The 18,957-nt window shown below is 48.3% G+C and overlaps 1 protein-coding gene across 3 annotated transcripts in view; it reads right to left on the bottom strand.

Moving 5' to 3' along the window:
- The window catches only part of STK32C (serine/threonine kinase 32C), a 99,733-nt gene that overhangs the window by 44,403 nt on the left and 36,373 nt on the right, over positions 1–18,957 (bottom strand). For 2 of the 3 annotated variants that reach the window (XR_012043971.1, XM_072871369.1), the window contains exon 2: positions 2,127–2,182. The exons of the other annotated variant lie outside the window; for it this stretch is intronic. Coding sequence is in view for 1 of the 2 variants with exons in the window: in XM_072871369.1 (XP_072727470.1) it covers positions 2,127–2,182 (56 nt within the window). In the remaining variant the exon portion in view is untranslated. The remainder of the gene's footprint in view (positions 1–2,126; positions 2,183–18,957) is intronic. 3 annotated transcript variants of the gene reach the window in all.

The raw sequence follows: 18,957 nt of genomic DNA on the forward strand, positions 1-18,957 counted from the left end.
GAGCAGAATTAATTTTCCAGCACCAAGTGCTGCTGCTCAACAGAATAAAACCTCTTTTCTCCGGAAAGTTTCCATGTGGAAGTATGAGTTTTCTCCTGTGAGCTTGAAAAAAAAAGTTAGCTGCTATTTTTAGTAAGATTTTGAGTTAGGTCTTGGTCTTTGACGATGAGCAGGAGTCACAAGACCCTGAGAGTTCCTGTTCTCGCCAGGAGCGTCTGGGGAGACTTTCCTCTCCTGTATGCTTTACCTTTGCAGTGCTACCCTAAGGAAGGACCTGAGCTTGTATTTAATCATTCTCCATCACCTAATACAACCTCAGAAATCTGACATAGCTCTGCTGACAGCTTTCACCTCTTCTTGCTTGGGTGACTACTTCCCACCCTCTCCCCGACTTGCCCCTGCTCAGCATTAGCCCTGATCCCATGTGGACTTACAAGGCAGGCAGGCGGGAATTTGCGTGGGTAGATTGTGCCCCGAGCACGCCAGAAAAGTGTAATAGATACCTCAGCGCTCGTCAGTTAACTGAGGCTGCAAGAAAACGTCTTCATTAGCAAGCAGTGCTAATGACAGCACTATGACTAATAGCGTCCATTCTCTTGACTCTAAGAAGAGCTGGACTCTACCGCATCGAGACTGCGGTTGGATTTTGTACTGCTACTGTTTCTCAAGACTAAAGCTACTTAATACATTTTAAGTATTTAAAAAGAGATTTTCAGTAATCGGTAAAAATTTGGGCTCTTCTGGCCAAACGGGTCTCAGATCTCCTGAGAAATTTCTGCTTTTGCAAAGTTTCCAAGCATCTGAACAAAGTTTCTGAGCATCGAATGCAGCAGGTCAGGCTGCTCACATGGCCATCGCCGGCATGACACTGCCTCGTTAGGGCCATAACGGGCTGTAAAAGGACAGTACGGTTCATCTCCTGGGCCAGACTCAGATTTTCTTACCCTCACGGTATGAGCTGTTGATCAAAGCTCATACCAGAGAACCTGGCCAAGATGACCAGACCACAAAGAAATGAGAGAGGATACAGCTTTCCTCTGATCGCTCAGCTCGTCTTCAGTTTATTTTCGCAGCATGTGGAGACACGGAGGCGCTTGCGCCATCCTCTGAACCAGTCTGTGCTATTTCACAAGTTCAATATTCCACATTTTGCACAATTTCAAAGGCCCATTTCCCTGCCCCACCCTAACACCCAGTCCTGGCACAAAGCCCCACAGCATGCGGCCGTCACGTGAGAAGATTACGACAACCAAATTCAGCCATTTTAATGAATCATCACCAGGGTTACCACTCCTACAGTGCCTGTCCGTCGGGTGCAGACGTCTCGGCTAAACAGAGGGGCACAACTACTGTTGGGGCACAGTAAAATGCAGGCGACAAAGTAACTACAGAACAGTACCAACACAATGCAGTCTCGTGCGTGTGCAAGGACATACACACGTGCATGCACACATACACATCGAACTTCGTGCTTGCAGTGCAAACAAATGGTGTGAAATGCCTTGACAGAAGCAGCAGATAGTTATGTACACAGGGACTGAGTGAGAGTCAGTGAAAAAGGGATTGAAAAAGGAATAAAACTAGGAAATCAACCAGTAACTGACTTCCAGAGCTATCCAGCTTTTTGATCATCACCTCCCACCTTCTCCCACATGCTTGGCAAAAAAGACTTGTTAAAAATAAACAACAAAAACTCTTCAGCATAACTCATTTCTGAGTGGGAAAACAGCCCAGGGCTTCAGAGAACCCTCTTGACCACATCGTGCCAGCTCAGTCAATCACCCAGAACAACTTCCAACACCCTCCCGACTTACTGTCCCCCCTCACAACCTATAAACCCTCTCAGGAAACAGAAAACATAATGAATATTTGCCATGAAATGGTCACGATTGTGCTGGTAGTTTAAAATACACCTGTTTCACCACGATGCCAAGAATTAAAGCAATACCAAATGAGAACGAGGTATTTTCCTGAACACATTTTTCCTGTGTTTACTCAGCAGCCATCATCCAACAATAAAAATAGCCTATTTCAGCACCGTTACTGTTTCAATAAACCATAAATACATAACAGCAGGCACCTGATAAAACACACAAGCAAACTCAAGACCGAGCGTTCAAGCCTACCTTGCCAAAGCTTCCCTTCCCAATCGCCCGGAGAATCTGGAAGTGGTCAAAGTTCACTACAAGGTAAAGAAAAAAGAATTTAAATTTGTAAATGCTTTACTGCAAAGATCTCATATTTAAAATGAAGACAAGGAGACAACTGAAGAGCATTGGCCAAGCTTTTATTAAAAGTCACCGCCTCCTGGGGAAGATGCGGGACAGCACTTGTTTTTCTTTCAACAGTTTCTTTCACCTGCTTGAAGTAGCTTGCAAGCAGGTTGAATTAGGTTACTAAATAAGTGGTTTAGCACCAGCTAAAATACAGCTTTGACCCGTGTTGATACGGGAGGAGTCTCACAGAGATGCCATAAGCGCGTGAGCAAACTCAGAGCGCAGCAGAGCGGAGAACGCCAGCAAGCCGCACGCCCCGCGCCGCGGGCAGCCGCTGCTCTCCACGCGCCTGGCTCCGTACTGCTGTGCGCATTCAACAGCCAGTTGGTCTCCTGTTTGTGCTTCCAGAGGACAACATCTAGAGGACGGCGACTGACTTCCACTCTCTTCATGTGCAAACCCATCCGCACCAGGTCTGTTATTTCTTCCAGAGCCACGGTGAGGAGTAATGGCAAGAAAGGACAGCGCAGCTATAACGCTTCAGCTACTGCCTTGATCAGCAGCCACTGCAAACAAAATAATTTTTACTAAACTATTGCTGTGATCTAATCTACTATCAATCTTAAATAAATAAAAAGGATAGGTCTGTTTATACCAATAATGAGATATCCCCATTACCATATAGTTGGAGTGCCTCACAGACAAACAAACCAATAAATACTGTCACAAAAGCCAACGTAAAGGACACAGCATTACTCCCATTCCACAAATCGCCTCTTTATACCTCAGTTCCTTAATGTCCTCACAGCTCCGCCGGCTGCAGGGCTGCCAACGAAGCCATGGTGCACACACACCCTGCACACCAGTGCTGGCTGCTGCACAGGCACATGCTTCAGCTTTTGGTCAGCCCTGAAGCGGTCAGGCAGTTGGACTAGATGACCATTGTAGGCCCCTTCCAACTGAACTATTCTGTTCTATTCTCAAAGTGGCTGGAGGTGTTTAGGAGGAGCTCACCGGTGGACTGAGCTGCACCCTGCTCAGCTCTACCCGCCAGCCCTTGACATTTCTACCATGAGACCCTGACCGTGCAAGGGGACCCTCAGCATCTCCTCCCCGGAAAGCTCTGAAGGTTGGACAAAGAGAAATGCCTGGCACGGGCTTGGGGATTTTCAGTGTGAATGATACACGAGATGGTCAACAGAGAGCACTGAACCCGTGTTTGACTGACAGTGGAGACCAAAACCACACAGGAAGAGTGGGAGCAAAGAATTCACTATAAATATTCCGAGTCCCACTCCCAGATCTTAAATAAATGCACATCTGTCATCTCTGAGGATGAATCAAAAGCCCACACATGCCCAAGGAGTTCCTATTACCCTTTTGTGCTGGGCTTATATCCAAAATATTGTTATTGTCACTTTTGTGGGACATTTTCTGCAGGAGATCTCGGAAAACTTTGCCAAATGAAATTGAAAACAGAGTCTGGGCCAGCTCCCACCACGTATCTTCCCCCACTCCATAAGCAACGCTGAAGGGCAGATGCACCGTCTCCTCCCCCGGCATGCTCCAGGAGACTCCACGAAAGACCACGTGGGGAAACCAGTGCCACCCCGTCCTTCTGACGGCCTCCCGCGCCTCCGGAGGAAAGGCTCAGCTACACGGGTGGTGTGTCATCTCCTTATCACTCCCCTTCCCAGTGGGTGATAAGATTCCCTTTCCCTTTTAGTGATTCCCTTTCTTTTAGCAGGGCTTGACAGGTCTTGGGCTGAGAAGCCACGAGATACTGGCAAGGACGCGGGTAACGCCTGGAGCCAGTGGCCGGCTCGTCCGAGATGCTGCAGGAGCTGCAAACTGGTCGCCTGCTCCCTCCCGTCTGAGAAAACCCAGCCCTGGAAGGAGCAATCTGCAGCCACAGGCAGCATTTTATTGAGGTTTTTCCTACCACCCCTATTAGAGAGACTGTAGTGAGCAATGTGCAAACCAACCGCAATGAACAAACCAACCGCAGCTACATCTTGTTCATGAATATTCTTTCTGAAATCCGAAACGTTAGCACACACAGTGCTGAAGCATCCGGGGCAACGGATCCATTTTTTTTTACGTGCAAGCAAATTCATTAATTGAACTTTGGTCACTAAGAAATACTCAAAGAGGAAACCCAGCTAGAGTGAGCACCTTTAAAGCACAGCATTTTCTTGGCAGTTAAACCATGTGCAAGTGCTCATGATCTGCGATCACTCCAGGAGGTCAGTTTTTGACAATTCTTTATTATAATGTTGGGAATATTGTGTAAAAAATCTTTGTCACTAAGAAAACAAAACCAAAAGTGTCATTTCTATGTATCCATGACTACAACTGATCTAGAAAGCATGCTCTAGTCAGCAGTCAAGAAACAAATCTAGATATGAATATTCACCAGGCCCTTGAACCTCTCAGCAAAGATGTCACTTTTAATAAATTAAATACACAGTTCTGCTGATTTGAAGTTCAGATGATGTTAGATGAACAGGCACTGACTGGTTTTTTTTAGTTTCATTATTTTCTTCAGGAATTAGTAAGCAATCCCGTTAAAGAAAAAGCAAATAACATTTGAGGAAGAAAATCATAGTAGCAGCATGTTGCTTTTTGTGCGCAACACACTGGATTTCCAAAAATGACAACATATCACTACAGAATATGTGATTATCCCTAAAATAGAAATCCTGAACCTGCCTGGAACAATTACGTATGCTCCAGAGACGCCACTTTCTGTGAGCTGACAAGAGAAAGCTGTCTTCCACGTCTTTCACCCGCAACTAGAAGAGCTGATTATTTGGGGGTGACTGGTAGGAGCCTGAGTCATAGATGCCAGTGGAGGATTTCATGACACACGCTCCCAGCCAGCGGGAGATGGCAGCTGTTGCCTATTCACAGGCCCATACTCACCCACTGCTTCGACTTCAGCGTGGCACGGTTTTGACAGTCACAATCTGCAAGTACAGAAATGGTTTTGGCTTGAGGTTGAACCGGAGGAACCCATGAGAGGCGGAGAGGGACCTGAAAACCTGGGGTGCTTTAGGAAGCATTTCTTTACCGAGAGGGTGGTCAAACCCTGGAACAGGCTCCCTGGAGAGGTGGTCGATGCCCCATGCCTGTCAGGGTTTGAGACAATGCCCTTAATAACATGCTTTAGCTTTTGGTCAGCCCTGAAGCGGTCAGGCAGTTGGACGAGATGATTGTGGTAGGTCCCTTCCAACTGAAATAGTCTATTCTATTCTATTCTATTCTATTCTATTCTATTCTACTCTGTTTTAAAACCATCTGCAATGCACAAATGCAAGGGAGTGCGGCACCGCGGCACAGGGACGCTGACTTGTTGGTCGCACCACAGTCCAATGCCATCTGTTGTGTTGAAATGCCCCAATGGGTATTTTGTTAGCTCCTCATGAAAAAAATACGCTAATTATTCCTATTGACTCCTCTAACAGCTCGTTATCAATATAGCACCTTCGCAGGTAAGTGGAACTGCTGGACCTAAGAAGCTGGCATTCGCACGAGAGAGACACGCCTCTTCCTGACTCTCCCTGGCATCAAGTCGCAAACCATGAATCACAAATAAAGATAAATACCGTGACCTGGATTTGCTTAGTTCAGCGTGGTTTTGTTCTCAGTCTCCAGTAACGCATGAAAAGCAGGATGGCAGGGTTTCACATGCCTGTTGGACCTCACCAAACCTCACGCAGCCCAGTCCAGCCCACTTCACAAGAGTGCCAGGTGCTGCACTGACATCTCTATAATTAAGATTTCATTGTAGTCACAAAATGTACTGTGTGGTAAAGCAGACTGGATGCACAGCTTCTATTTTCCAGTGAAATAAAGAGAATAAAGAGTATGTTTCTCTGCAAAAATTCTTTATACAGAAGGACAAGTATGCCTCAATGTAAGATGCAAAAAAATGAGGTTTCTTCTTTACTATCTTAAAATTCCGACTGTTTTCATTATTTTGTCTGTTTATTCTGAATTTATTTACAAGATACCTAAACGTATGGCAAGACAAAACTACCATAAAACTTCAGACACATGACAGATATCCAGTGAGGGTTCAATGTCAGGACCTGGTATTAATGTCCAATAGTAGGAAAACAATGGGTGCAGTTAGTAAACCCGGTGTCCAATACCCTCAAATCTGGGGAAAACAGAAAATTAAAAATCACATTTTAAGGATCGAGTCAACCTTTCACTATTTATCTGCATGTTTTTCAGCTTCATCAAAAAAATCAGGGAAGTTTTAACTCCAAGAATGACTCTCTACAACACTAAAGACCTAAGAAATTATTTTTTGAGTCTTGTAACAGCAAATTTGTAGGGCTAGTATGGCATGATCACCCTTCTATCAATGTATTTCTATATGTTGGCATAATTAATAGCATTTGTCTACCTATTACATTACTGCAATCTAGCTTCGGAAGAAAGCACCGTGGTAATTGATGCGGACACATGAATACGCGGCCACAGGAACCACAAGCCTGCTGCCACAAAATGCCAAGAGTTTCAGCTCACAGCAGGGAGAGTGACAGCTTAGACTCAGAAGCCATGGCACGCATCGATTCCAGCCAGGAAGGAAAGGCCGCTTCTGCAAGCCGCGAGGCAGGGGCTGGACGGAGAGGGCAGCCAGGCAGGCCATGCCGGGAGGGGGACAGCCTGCGGGGACCACGGGGCGCAGGGATGCTGCAACGGGGGACAACGGTCGAGAAAGTCAGGGGATGACGAAAAGGAACCGCAGCAGGATTAACAGCTGTCGGGATTAGGCGCAGCTTTTAGAGCGGTGGGGAGGGCCTGAGCAAGGGGAGGGCAGAGCAGGGAAGCCCTGCAAAGAGCCTGTAAGGGACACGTGGGCGTCACTGCAAACGGAAACCTCAGCAAATCTCCAACGAAGCGGTGGGCCTGCTAAAAACAGCGGGGGGGAGAGAGAGAGGCAGGACAGCAGGAGGGACGGGGAGGACTCGCTATGAAAAGCTTTTGAATTGGAGGATGAACCCGAGTGAATTGGGAAGATCGGGGAGACCAAAAGTGAGATTTGTGATTAGAGATGAGGTGAAGCAACTTGGGGGAAAAGGCAGAGGTATTTGATGGCGAGGGGGGGCAAAGGCCAATGGGGAATGCTGCCAGCAGTCCTCCCCGAGCCTGAAACCCTTTGAACACAAGGCAGCCGTTTTTCTCTGACTGGAAGGCTCCATACGGCACAAGAAACCACTGCTTTCCTTTCTACCACTGGAAAAAGCACAAGCGATACGTTCAGTCTCCAACATCTCGGGCTGATCTGTTTTGCCTATTCATATCCACAGAGAAGATTACATGGGTGAGAAAAATGGAAATACAGTATAATGTGACTGACAGGAAACTCAAGCGAGCATTAACTACCCAGGAATTCAGGGAATGCTGGTAGATAATGAAAGAAATTAAAGGTATAATACAAGCCCAGTGCTATAAATGAACCCCTTTAGAAACTAAGGATTCAAACATACTATTAGGAAGCAACTCTGAAGTCGTGTAAAAACAGCGAGTTATTGTATGATTAAATATGAATCTCTGTGACTCCGTAAGGAATCAAATAGACCATGCAAAGCAACTGCAAAGTCATTTTAGGAAGACTGGGTTATTGATATTGAGTACAATAATGTTTGCATTGGCCAGAAACCATTCCTAATTAGTGCAAAAATACTGCTTGCATTGGCCAGGAGCCCTTCCAAATGAGTGCAAGCGCATTACATTCATCTGCTTCTCTACCAACGAGCTCAGGAGGCACCAGAGACGGCAGAGAAAACCACAGCACCTTGTCCCTTGTGTTCCGTATGCTTTACCAATGCTATTTCTGGCAGAAAAAGCTATGTTACTTTGCAATAACAACGCAGGGAGGCAAATGGGTTATTCATTAACTACCCAGCTGAGCTCTCGTAGGTGCAGATTAGCGAGAACTAAATGAGTTCACAGCGGTCTTGGCCAAAAGCACAGGAGACAAGCATGGGCTTTACATACACAGGCTGACGGGCACACGCCACGCAGCTTTCACAGCAATCAGCCGCCCTTAGCGTGGGGGTGAGGCCTGTTTTCAGAGGCTGGCTGCACGCACCTAACACTCGCCAGAGCCCCCGGACCACACGAAACGAAACCAGTAACCGATGCCCTGAGGCCAATGCTGAAGACGGTTTTGCTTCTCTGTGCTCCCGCATGTCCGGCTAGTATTTCTAGAAGGATACTGCCTCTCGGCAAAATTCTCTGGTAAACGGCCTGTTCTGTGCACGCTCAATGTATCGCTCGTTAAACAGCTTCCAAGCAAATTACAGAGTGGTGGTGTTGAAAAAGCAAACGTTATATCGGGATTCCCCCCGCTACCCATGTAAGCGCTCCAGGCAGAGCACCGGGCTCGGCCGGCCCTGGAGCCGTCCCCACACGGGCCACGTGGGAGTGGGAGCTGCAGGCGGGCAGCACCTCGCTGCCCGTCCCGGGCTTTGCTGGGCCCCAGCGGGGTCACTGCGGCCCAGCCCGGGGCCTTCCCGCGGCGCTCCCAAGCGATGCGCTGGGCAGGGCGGGGAGGCCGCCCGCGGAGGTGAAGGTCTCGTTACTGGGCAGCCTGTTACTGTTACCGTTAGTGCCGCAGTGCTGAGGGGAAGAGGTGACAGCCCGTGAACCTTTAGGCACATCTCCGCAGCTGGCAGCTACAGTGTTACTGGGCACCGCTGAAAGCGTGCATTTGTCTGTGTGGTAAATACGCTATTTTAAGTCTGCATACGGAGATGTCATTCCTGAAGATGATGATTGTCCCAGCACAGCCAAGGCTTTTTCATCGGCCTGTGGCAGACAGAGCGCCTGGCAGCTCCCTGGCCTGGGAGCCTCGGCCGCCGACTGCCAGCCAGGCCGGGCAGGCACCGACAGCCCAGCGCGGGGTCCCTGCGGCAGGAGGCCGCGCGGCTCCGCCGAGGACAAAGCACACAGACTACCGCGTAGGCAGCTGGAATAACATCTCCCTGGCAAATAGTCAAACTCTTCCGGCGCACCAAGTCTAAAGTAGAGCAGAGCTGAAGGCGTTTGATCACGGTATCGTCTCATCTGGGCTGAAAGGACTGCCAATTAGAGCCCTACCAGGAACGACAGGAACACACTTTTTTATCCCAGTTCCTTGGATGTGTCACCGTTACAAACCCCAGACCTGTTTCCTGGGGCGGACGCACATTTCAGAAGCCAACACTGAGGTGCAGGTTTTGATGCAGGAGGACCCTGCAAGGAACGGCTGATGTGGCAGAGAACATCTCTGCCCTCACAGCAGCAATCCCGGTGCCTCTCCCACCTGCCAGGAGAAACATTCCTCCTGGGGGGAACAGTGCGGAAGGGCCGGTGCTCTTGGAGGGACCCCTCGCCGCCCGGCCTCGGACCTAGGCCCTCTGCCCAGGGTACACGCAGGCAGACGAGCAGAGAGCTGAGAGCTCGGGCAGGTATTTGAGCATTACTGATAGTCTAGATTAGGTTTGCTGATTATATGGTGAAGGAAAGACGAGATTTTTCCAGTTTGCATACCTTCTATTAGTATTTTTGACCACGGATAGAAAAAAGAAAAATGGGGAAAAAAGCAACCCTGGGTGGAGGAAGAGTAAAGCTGATATACAGCCTCTTCAGGAACGGCATATAAATTAACTGAGTGCTAAATACGACATTAAATCCATGATGCTGTGATGATCCGAGCGCTGCCCCTCCGGACGCGAGCAGCAGGGCGTCCTCAGCCAGCCCCCCAGCGCTCCCTGTCTTCACACCAGCCCAGGCTCCTGGGCCAGCCTGACCCCCAGCTCCACCTCACCACGTACCGGCAGAGAAGGCTTCACAGGCACAGCAAAAGGCCCTGAGCTAATTCCACACACCGAGTAATTTAAGCTTAGCTTAAAGTGCCTGTGATCACACATGCCAGTGCTACACAAAGGTAAGCTCGTCTATGACATTCACCCCAGCTTGCCCGGTCACGGGATCCACGGGCTCCATCACAGGATGGAGCAAACAGGACTTGCAGGGACAGGACCCCGCTCGGCGGCATCCCCTCGGGGCCCCCCACCAGCACTGCCGCACGCCGTGGAAATAAACAGAAGTCACGCTGGTGGTGAAAGAGGAAAAAGGGAGGAGGACTGGACCGAACGAGGCCGAGCTACAGCTCTGCGGCACTTCTTTCACCGCCTCTGCCAGCTCAGGCGTGCGGCTGCTTGGCTGGCTTTACAGGATAATCACCACTTCTCACGCCACAGCACTAGTAATTATTTTTCTTCATCTCTCCCTGCTTTTTATCCCAGAATAGAACAAGAGGATCAGGAAGGTCATTTGAGCCATTTAATTCTAGGACAGTTCCATCATAATTACAAAGTTTGATTTTTCCAGTGCCATGGGGAAAAAAAGAGGGAACCAAACCTCCCCCAGTCACCTCCTCGCTTCTCAAGGCCAGCTCCCCTCCGCAGCGCCCGCCACCAGCCTTCCTCCTGAGCCCAGGCTAGCCACCAGGCTGGGCTTACCCGGTGGGCTTTCACACGCCAGGAATCGGGGACACCCACTCAGCTGGTAGAAATAAAGTGCACGGTGCTGCTTGGTTGTAGTCCACATCAGAGCAGGATCACGCCTTGAGAACGATGCACCCAACACTTGCACTAACTAACGGGCTTGATTATTTTCAACATAAAATGCTTGCAGAAAAGGCTTCTATAGAAATGTATATACACACACCCAATATACACACATACGTATTTATGTATGTGTGTATATATATGCCTGAAAGGACTGATCAGGCAGTAGACAGAAAGACTCCTCATTCTTCATCTTTCCCCTTTCTTCTCTTTAACTGAGAACAGAGCATGATCTCACCGCTGAAGACAGGCAGGGCCACGTCTAGGGGCACGGGCGACCTGCAAAATAAGCCAGTGCTGGAGGAGGAGACGCTGCTCTGAAGGGAACCCAGCTCCCGGCCACTGGGCACCGCAGCAGCACGCGCCGCGCACAGCGTCGGGGGGTTAGCTACAGCGACAGACCTTGCCGCAGGCAGCCCCAGGCTTCGTCCCTGAGGAGTGCCCACGGACCACGCTCTCCTTCCCCACAGCACCGTCCCAGCCCCGGGCCAAGGGCTTCCCCACACGGTGCACTGGGGAGAGGAGGAGACGGCAGAGCCCAGGTTAAAGCCACCAGAAGGGAAGTGGGGAGCGTGGGGCAGGCCGGCAAGCGTGGGAGAGGTGCAGGTGGCCCCGGGGACGGCCGAGGTGCCACCAGAGCAGGCAGAAAGCTCAGGCAAGGTGTCCTGCTTTTCAGCGTCGGTCCTCTTCTCTAGGAATCCAAAACCAGACAACCAGTTTCTAATGGGCCCAGCACGTAAACGTTTTACCCAGATGGTGAAAATTACCATCAAAATGTACTACGACGTTCCTTCCTTGAAGGCATGGCATTTTGCATTAGAAAATAAATCTAATCAAACACCAAATTCAGCTTCCATCTCTTATCAAGCTGACAGATTGGACGTGTACGCTACCCTTCAGTTGTTTTGTTGCTTTTTTTCCCCCACTTCTACAGCTTAGAAAATTTTATTCAAGTAACTAAAATTGATTTACCAAAAAAAAAAAAAAGTCTTGATAGCACATGTTTATAGTAGCATAACATTAGCAATAAACATCTGCTAAATGTTACTTAATGTTTTTGCAACATATGTTATAAATGATAAATGGATGACTTTAGGTGCCTTATAAAATATTTAGGTTGTATTGTGTTCAGGGCTAGGCCGTGACTGCTAAAACTCCTAAAGTGAACAGAAAGCACCTTAGTAACGCAAAACAGTTTTAGACAAATTTATTCCGACAAAAATTGTAATGCTGGCTATACCAAAACGTTTAATTCATTTCCTCAGTTTAATTTCTTTTTTTTACAGTGTGTAGGGAGGTGGGAAAGTCTCTCTTCTTCTGGAATGTTTTCAAAACTGACCTTGACAGTACTTTTCTGTACAGTAAGACCTCCTTTGCATTTTACTTTTAAAAGGTAAAAAGGGTAAATAATTACACAAAATGAGATGTTTGACCCAAAATGAAGTTTTGATTTCTCTGCTGAAAAATGTGGATTTCAGGTAGAATACCCAAATGGGTATTTTGCCCCTAACTGCTGCTGAATCTACAGCCCCTGTCCTCTCCACTCCTCGCACAGCTCCACGCACCGGCCACGCAAGAGGTGAACCCCCGGCCCCGTCAGCGCGCGCCTGCCCCGGCGCGCCAGGCTGCAGCCCCTCCGAGCGCCAGAGCGCCCAGCTGCGCGACCGCCCCGGCAAAGCGGATTTGCCGGGACTCTCGGGGAGACGACCCATCCCAAACCACAGCCACCTCCGCCACGCTGCCCGGCGGTTTTCCCTTCCGTACGCAGGCTGGATGACGACTCCTCAGCGCTTCTCCACCCCTGCTTACGAGAAGCCTCGTTTGATGCTGGCATTACTGGGTCTATCGGCAAAGCTGCCGCGCCAGAGCCCTCGCAGTGCGGCAGACGCAACGCTTTGCTCTTCGCTACAGCTCACAGACAGCTTTCTGCCGAAACTGGGTTTGATAGAAAACACTCTCATTAAAAAAAAAATCTTAAAACATGTTTCAAGTTTTCTCGAAAACTAGGCTGAAAACAAAGTTTGGGGCAACTTTGCCATTTCCGTTTTGCTCAGCACAACAGAAAAGTTTGGGTTTTGTCAGCCTCAGTTCACTTCCATCCATGGGAAAAATGTTAATGTTTTATGTACGTACCATATGTTTTGGCTCTGCAGTAGTAAGGTTCGCTGAGCAATGCCAGTTTAAATACAATTAAGGAATTCTCATAGGAGGATGCAGAAACTTTTAGTCATCAGAAATAAAATGCAGCCAGTGAAGAAATACACTGTTTCCAGGAAGAAACCTATTACTACTATAGTAAGCCAGCTCCAATCCTCCAAGTTTTATGAGAAGGCAGCTACTAACTTCAGGTGCGCCAGAGGTCCACAAGGGACTCTTGCGATGAAGCAGAAAGCATGAGGGAGAAGAAAAGAAGGAAGCATTTCAAAAGTTTGTAATAAAATCGGGGATGTAGACGTTCAAGAACCATCTCCAAAATTAAATTGAAATATATATGGAAGAGATGGATCATTTAAAATTCTAAGAAAGTAATTTCATTAGGAATTCCTTTGATGCAGGATTTTTTTTCCCCTTTATGGGGTTGCATGCCTAGCCTCATGGGACCCCAGTTCATCATTTCATGTCCTTAAACATAACTCCAGATAAATGATTTTTACGCAGCCAGCAAGAGAGTTTTTATGTTACTGCAGACTGTTCAGAGAAATCCTCCCTTAACCGTTTCCTCTAAAAGTCACCCTAGTACAGCAGCCGCACCAGCTGCCCATCTTGAATTCTACACCAGCGCGTCAGGACGCTGCTGCCTGGGACACCATCTCTCTGCTCTCAGACTGGTTGCCACCAACAGAAAATTAAAACCCCGGGGGCCGGGGCCGAGCCGGGGGGCTCCCCGCTCCCGGGAGCGCTGCTGGCCGGACAGGCACCCACCCAGGGCGAGGGCAGCCCCCGCGAGCCCGGCCTCGGCGTCCGTACAGAGCATCGCACACGCGCCCATTAGCTGGACTTATCTCTCGGGTACAGAGTCCTCATTAGGATTATTAGAGAAAGGAAACTAAGAATTAAAAATACGCTCATCCGAGTTTTGTTATGCAAGGACATCTTTGTATTTTAACATGAGCCGTAACAGCAGGAACGCATAACACGTGGAAATGAAAAATGCTCAAGTCCTCGGCTTTTCGCCTCCCCGAGAGGGACGGGGGTGCTGAGCCGGGCAGAGAAGGGCCGGCTCTCCGCAGGAGGCAGCAGCGGTGCAGCAGGGTTGGCCACGCTCTGCAGAACCTGTCACCTGCTGCAGGCGTTGAGATGGCCCTGTGGCTTGCTGCTTCATTGCAACCGTCCTCATCAGACCTGCCACCTCATAAAAAATGGATATTGCAGCACTCCTCAGCCTCCACACTCGTGAAGCAAACCTGCACTGCACCCTCAAGCTGTATCTGAACTGTAAAATATTTAAGCCCATCCAGCGATGCTTGATGAATTCTGAAAACATGGGAATGCAGCAGGGTTTGCAGCTCAGCTTATGCAAACCTGGATTTAACTGGAAGGAGGATATGTCTTAAGACCTGCCAGAGAGCAGGTGCTTGCTGAGTTCTGTCCTGGGGACACCGCTGACGCCCTCTTCCTGCTGACAGGCGAGAGAGGTCCTACCAACCAGCAGGACCAGAACCAGTTGTTCTTACGGCCACCAATTCGACAGCAATTTTCCTGTTTATTTTTTGTCTTGGCATGACCGGGGATGGATAAAGCTCCACGAGAGAAGGGGGAAGACCAACATCACGCAGCCCATGGTGCATGGGCAAAAATTATCATAGGGACCTGCAAGCTAGTGTGTTTTACCTTACTCCTGGGTATATATAGCGGGAAGCTTTTCTGGGGTTCTCTTATAAAGACGACTAGGAAAATAATTAATGCCAGTTTCTACTGCTCTGCGGGGAAGCAATTCTGTCAACCAAACTTAATTGCCTCACTTGAAATTTCTAGAAAGCATGGCAATCAAAGACAGCGGTGCGGGCCCCTTAGTCTGCACTGCACCGAGAGGCTCCGTGTCGCACGAGTGCAGTTAAAGCCTCACTCTGTACATGCCAATAAAACATCCAGTAAATGGATTAAGAGCAGGATGAGCTGTGGCTTTCTGGCACAGTTTTTAAAGCATTAACCATTTTTCAGTCCTGTCTAATAGAACAAGGACAGAATTTTTCACATTTATGCCACAGTCATAGTTTCATTTAGTGTCCTGAACTTGCAGTGTAATAAATACATGTTTTATATCAGAAATAAAGTCTGCTTATTTTCATGAACTTAGCTCACACTGTGGTTGTGACTGTATAAGGGAAACCATGAAATGAGAAGTTAATTCTTTAAATCATTTCAATCCACAATTTAAACAAAAGTTGAACAGTGACAAAGCCACCTTGGAGAGTCTGACACTACGAACTGCTTCAGATCCTCAGGTCTTTAATTCACCTTTGTCCTGAGGATGAGCACAAGCCTAAACCTCGTCTCTTCTTTCCATAGGAACCTTCTTTGAGTGAATTTGCAGAATTTAAAGGATGCAAAGGATTCATGCTGCCCTCCTGCACAGGAACGTATTTTGCTCAGAAAGCACGCTACCTTTCATGTTATATCTTCTTCCCTATGTTAATCACTTTAAAGTTGCTAAATTATTCACCGTTCAGAAAATACATTTTCATTGCCTAGAGTTGGCAATCAAAAATGACTTACAGAAATAGGTCATTCTCATCCCATAGAAGAATTAACATACACTTCATGTGCTCCCCCCCCACAGTTTCCATTTTTAAGCTCTGCTCCACGTGAGGATGGGCCAAATTTAAACCGTCTGCATTTTTCATGCTGCTCCATCACGCTAAACCCACATTCTTCACAATGTGCCCTGACTTTACATTTTTAATAAACCGCACCCAGCAACAAAATTAATAGACCGACTTTTGCCTGGTGTTCCCACAGACCGTGAGCAAAGCTTTAACGATAATTGCAAAGGATACGACCTGAGTTTTCCAACACCGCTACCTCCGCTTGAGAAAACTCCCTCCTGCCTGGAGCCCCACCATCACCACCCTCAGCCACAAGGTGTTTTCAGCTGCCTCGGAGGGGGGAGCAGGTCATGGTTTTCTTTCTTTTCTTTTTCTTTACTTACATACCTCCAAAATAAACAGATTTCAAAATGACATTTAAAAAAAAAAACTTGCTGGCACATTTAATTTGCTGTTTTTACACATTTCCAAATTAAATGCAATTTGCTAAGGACTGTTCCCCAGCAAGCTGTTAGCCATAATATGCCCAGGCTGCTGTCTATTGGGTCCACATCAATTTTTCCTCGCTGGGAAGCACAGAACAAGGGCCTCGTTCAAGCTTTCTGTTCCTGCTATGCTTTGCACAGGCGGAGGCGGCACTTGCCAGCATTTGATTACATGGAAATCATACTGGTATCTCCAGCCTCCAGGAAAGGGGATTCAACTAAGAGGAAACAAACGGCACATGAAACCAAAGTACAAAGCAAGAAATCTTTAACGTACCATCACTGGAATTGATGAGAAAGAGCAAAATCGAGATCTAAGCCCAGCATGCAGTCGGGGCAGTAAAGGAAACCTTTGGCAGGGGCAAAGAAGGGTGGAGGGGGACCACAGCACCATGCCGCTGTCACCGAGGACGCCGCCAGCCACCAGCCCCGCGCTCTATTCCTGGCTCTGTCTCTGATCCAAAGTGAATGAACTCTCTCTGTGCCCCGTGTTGAAAAGCCTGTTCTGCAGTGCGAAGCATGCCTTGCACTGCGTGTCGTACGCACAGGAGCTAGCACAGAGGCGTCTTATTCTCAACAGAAACTGTGCAAAGATGTCGGAGCAGAACTATACACAGACTGGACAGCTTGCAGCTTGCAGCTGCCAGATGGGTAAAGGGCAGAAATAACGAGAAGAGGTCCATGAACCATTGTTTGGGACTTCTAAGGTCCAAATTCAACTCTAGTCACAATGGCAGTGGTAGAGCTTGGGGATGATATTTTGGCCCAGCAGAATCGACAGGAGGCTTTAACGAGACAACGGTTTTCCTGGTAAAGCTCTGGAAGGTGCCCATCTCACTGCAGCAAAAAACACAAGCTGTGTGTTCAATTTTGTTAAGCGCCAGGGATCTGCCTTAAGCCAGACTCACAGTTACACAACTCAGCACTGGCTGCTTTCAGCAGGGTCCACAGACGCGAGGCTGGCAGAGAATCCACGGCAAAGCCAGGGCCTTCGGGCGTAACACTTTGCAATGGGATCCTATTTGTTTGTGACTCATACCAAGTAAGAGAGATGCTGATCACGGAATAAAACCCGCCCTGCCATATGCAGTGGATTAATTACCGCATCGTTTTGTTCCGGTAGCAGGTCGAAGCGATCATTACCTACTCAGGAAAACAAGTGCTAATAATAGTATTATTCCAGCATTCAATTCAGACCAATTGTTCAGCTCAATAGCAAACAGCTTACACTAATTCCTACTAACTTTTAATACTTGTGTATCGAGAAATACAGAGTTCACACTGAAATGGCACAAATTCTAATACACAGCGGGATTAACTCTTCATGCTTTAAACTTAATTATGTGCAGTCAGGTGGCACTTGATATTCCTTCCTCCTTAGCTAAACCCAACAACACACGTTTAATGATTTCGGTGCACATACGCTGATGGAGCTAATTAGGACTCCTGTAGGGCTGAGCTCAACTTTTTCAGTGTTGTCTAAACTGAAAACAAAATGTTCTAGAAGCCTTACTGCGCAGCACAGACTCTGTGCAGACAACTTGCTCCTGCGAATCTACAACAACCCAATAATGTTTGCTGGGAAAAATGAAAATATCTCAAAAGATAAATAATGAACACTCCATCTCCTGGGCTTTCAGAGTGTTTCACCGCCAACTCCAGTTTCAAGAGGATCAAACCAGGAACCAAATCGAAACCTCGCTTATATACTTTGAAATGGATTATGCTAAAGGCTAAATAAAACAAAAGCTTCATTTAAAAATACAAGCAATAAACAAAATAAATTCCTCCATCCGTGACTTGGTATTGGACATGAGAAGGGCACACTGCGCAGTCAGGTTAGACATTAGCTGATCTATCACTAACCTAATCGTACTGTATCTTACCATGCTCTTTAAAGCCAAGAAGGTAAGCTGGGACACGTTAGCTGGCCGTGCTATGGTATAAGCTTTCTCATATAAGCCAAGGGAACAAAGTCAGCCAAGGAAGAACATCAGGCCAGCACCTAAGATGAAGCCCTTGCTGAGGCATGCCTGGGCATCTCAGCCATTTGAGATCTCCCCAGGGCCACCCATCCACGGCGCCTGCCAGCAGCCCCACGCACAGGGTGGCCGGCAGCCACGCTGGCTCCTGGCCGCAGCGGGGAACTGCCTGTCAGGAAGGCAGGAGGATTTAATCATCTTCTAGACGGTGATTGCAGGCTGCTGACCCGGAGCAAGCTCCGTGATGCCGGTCCGTGCACTGACATGTGGAAGGGAAAACTCCAGTGCATGCCCTTCCGGGCACAGAGGTGGGATTATAGGGATGGAACTTCTGTCCCACTCCCGTCTGTGCCTCGAGGTGGGAGGGGGGACCCGGGGAAAGGCTGGGCCACATGCTACTCTGGAGGCTGTGGTCCTACATCTCCTTTTCTCAGCGGCACCATGGGTGTCAAGCTGCCTCCTGCTCGTGTCCCTCCACTTCTTTGCAGGCAGATATTTTCAACCCAGATCAGTTCCCTGAACTGGTTCAGCCAGCTTTCCCACAAATATCACAGGCTGCCAGGGAGGTGGTGGAGTCTCCGTCCTTGGGGATATTCAAAAGCCATCTGGACATGTCCTGGGCAGCCGGCTCTAGGCGACCTTGCTTGAGCAGGGGATTGGACCAGATGACCTCTGGAGGTCCCTTCCAGCCTCAGCCAGTCCATGATGCAGCAACACAGAAAGCTAATGGGAAAGTACAGCGGGAATCACCACACGGATTAAGTCATTGGATATGGGTTTAAGGAAACAGAGACTGAAACGACCGGCCTATTGACCAGCTCCTGCTTCCACCACGTCCCTACACATTACTCCACAGTGTCCCAGCACACTCCTCT

The sequence above is a fragment of the Ciconia boyciana genome, chromosome 8 (genome assembly GCF_034638445.1).
Source record: "Ciconia boyciana chromosome 8, ASM3463844v1, whole genome shotgun sequence".
NCBI lineage: Eukaryota > Metazoa > Chordata > Aves > Ciconiiformes > Ciconiidae > Ciconia > Ciconia boyciana.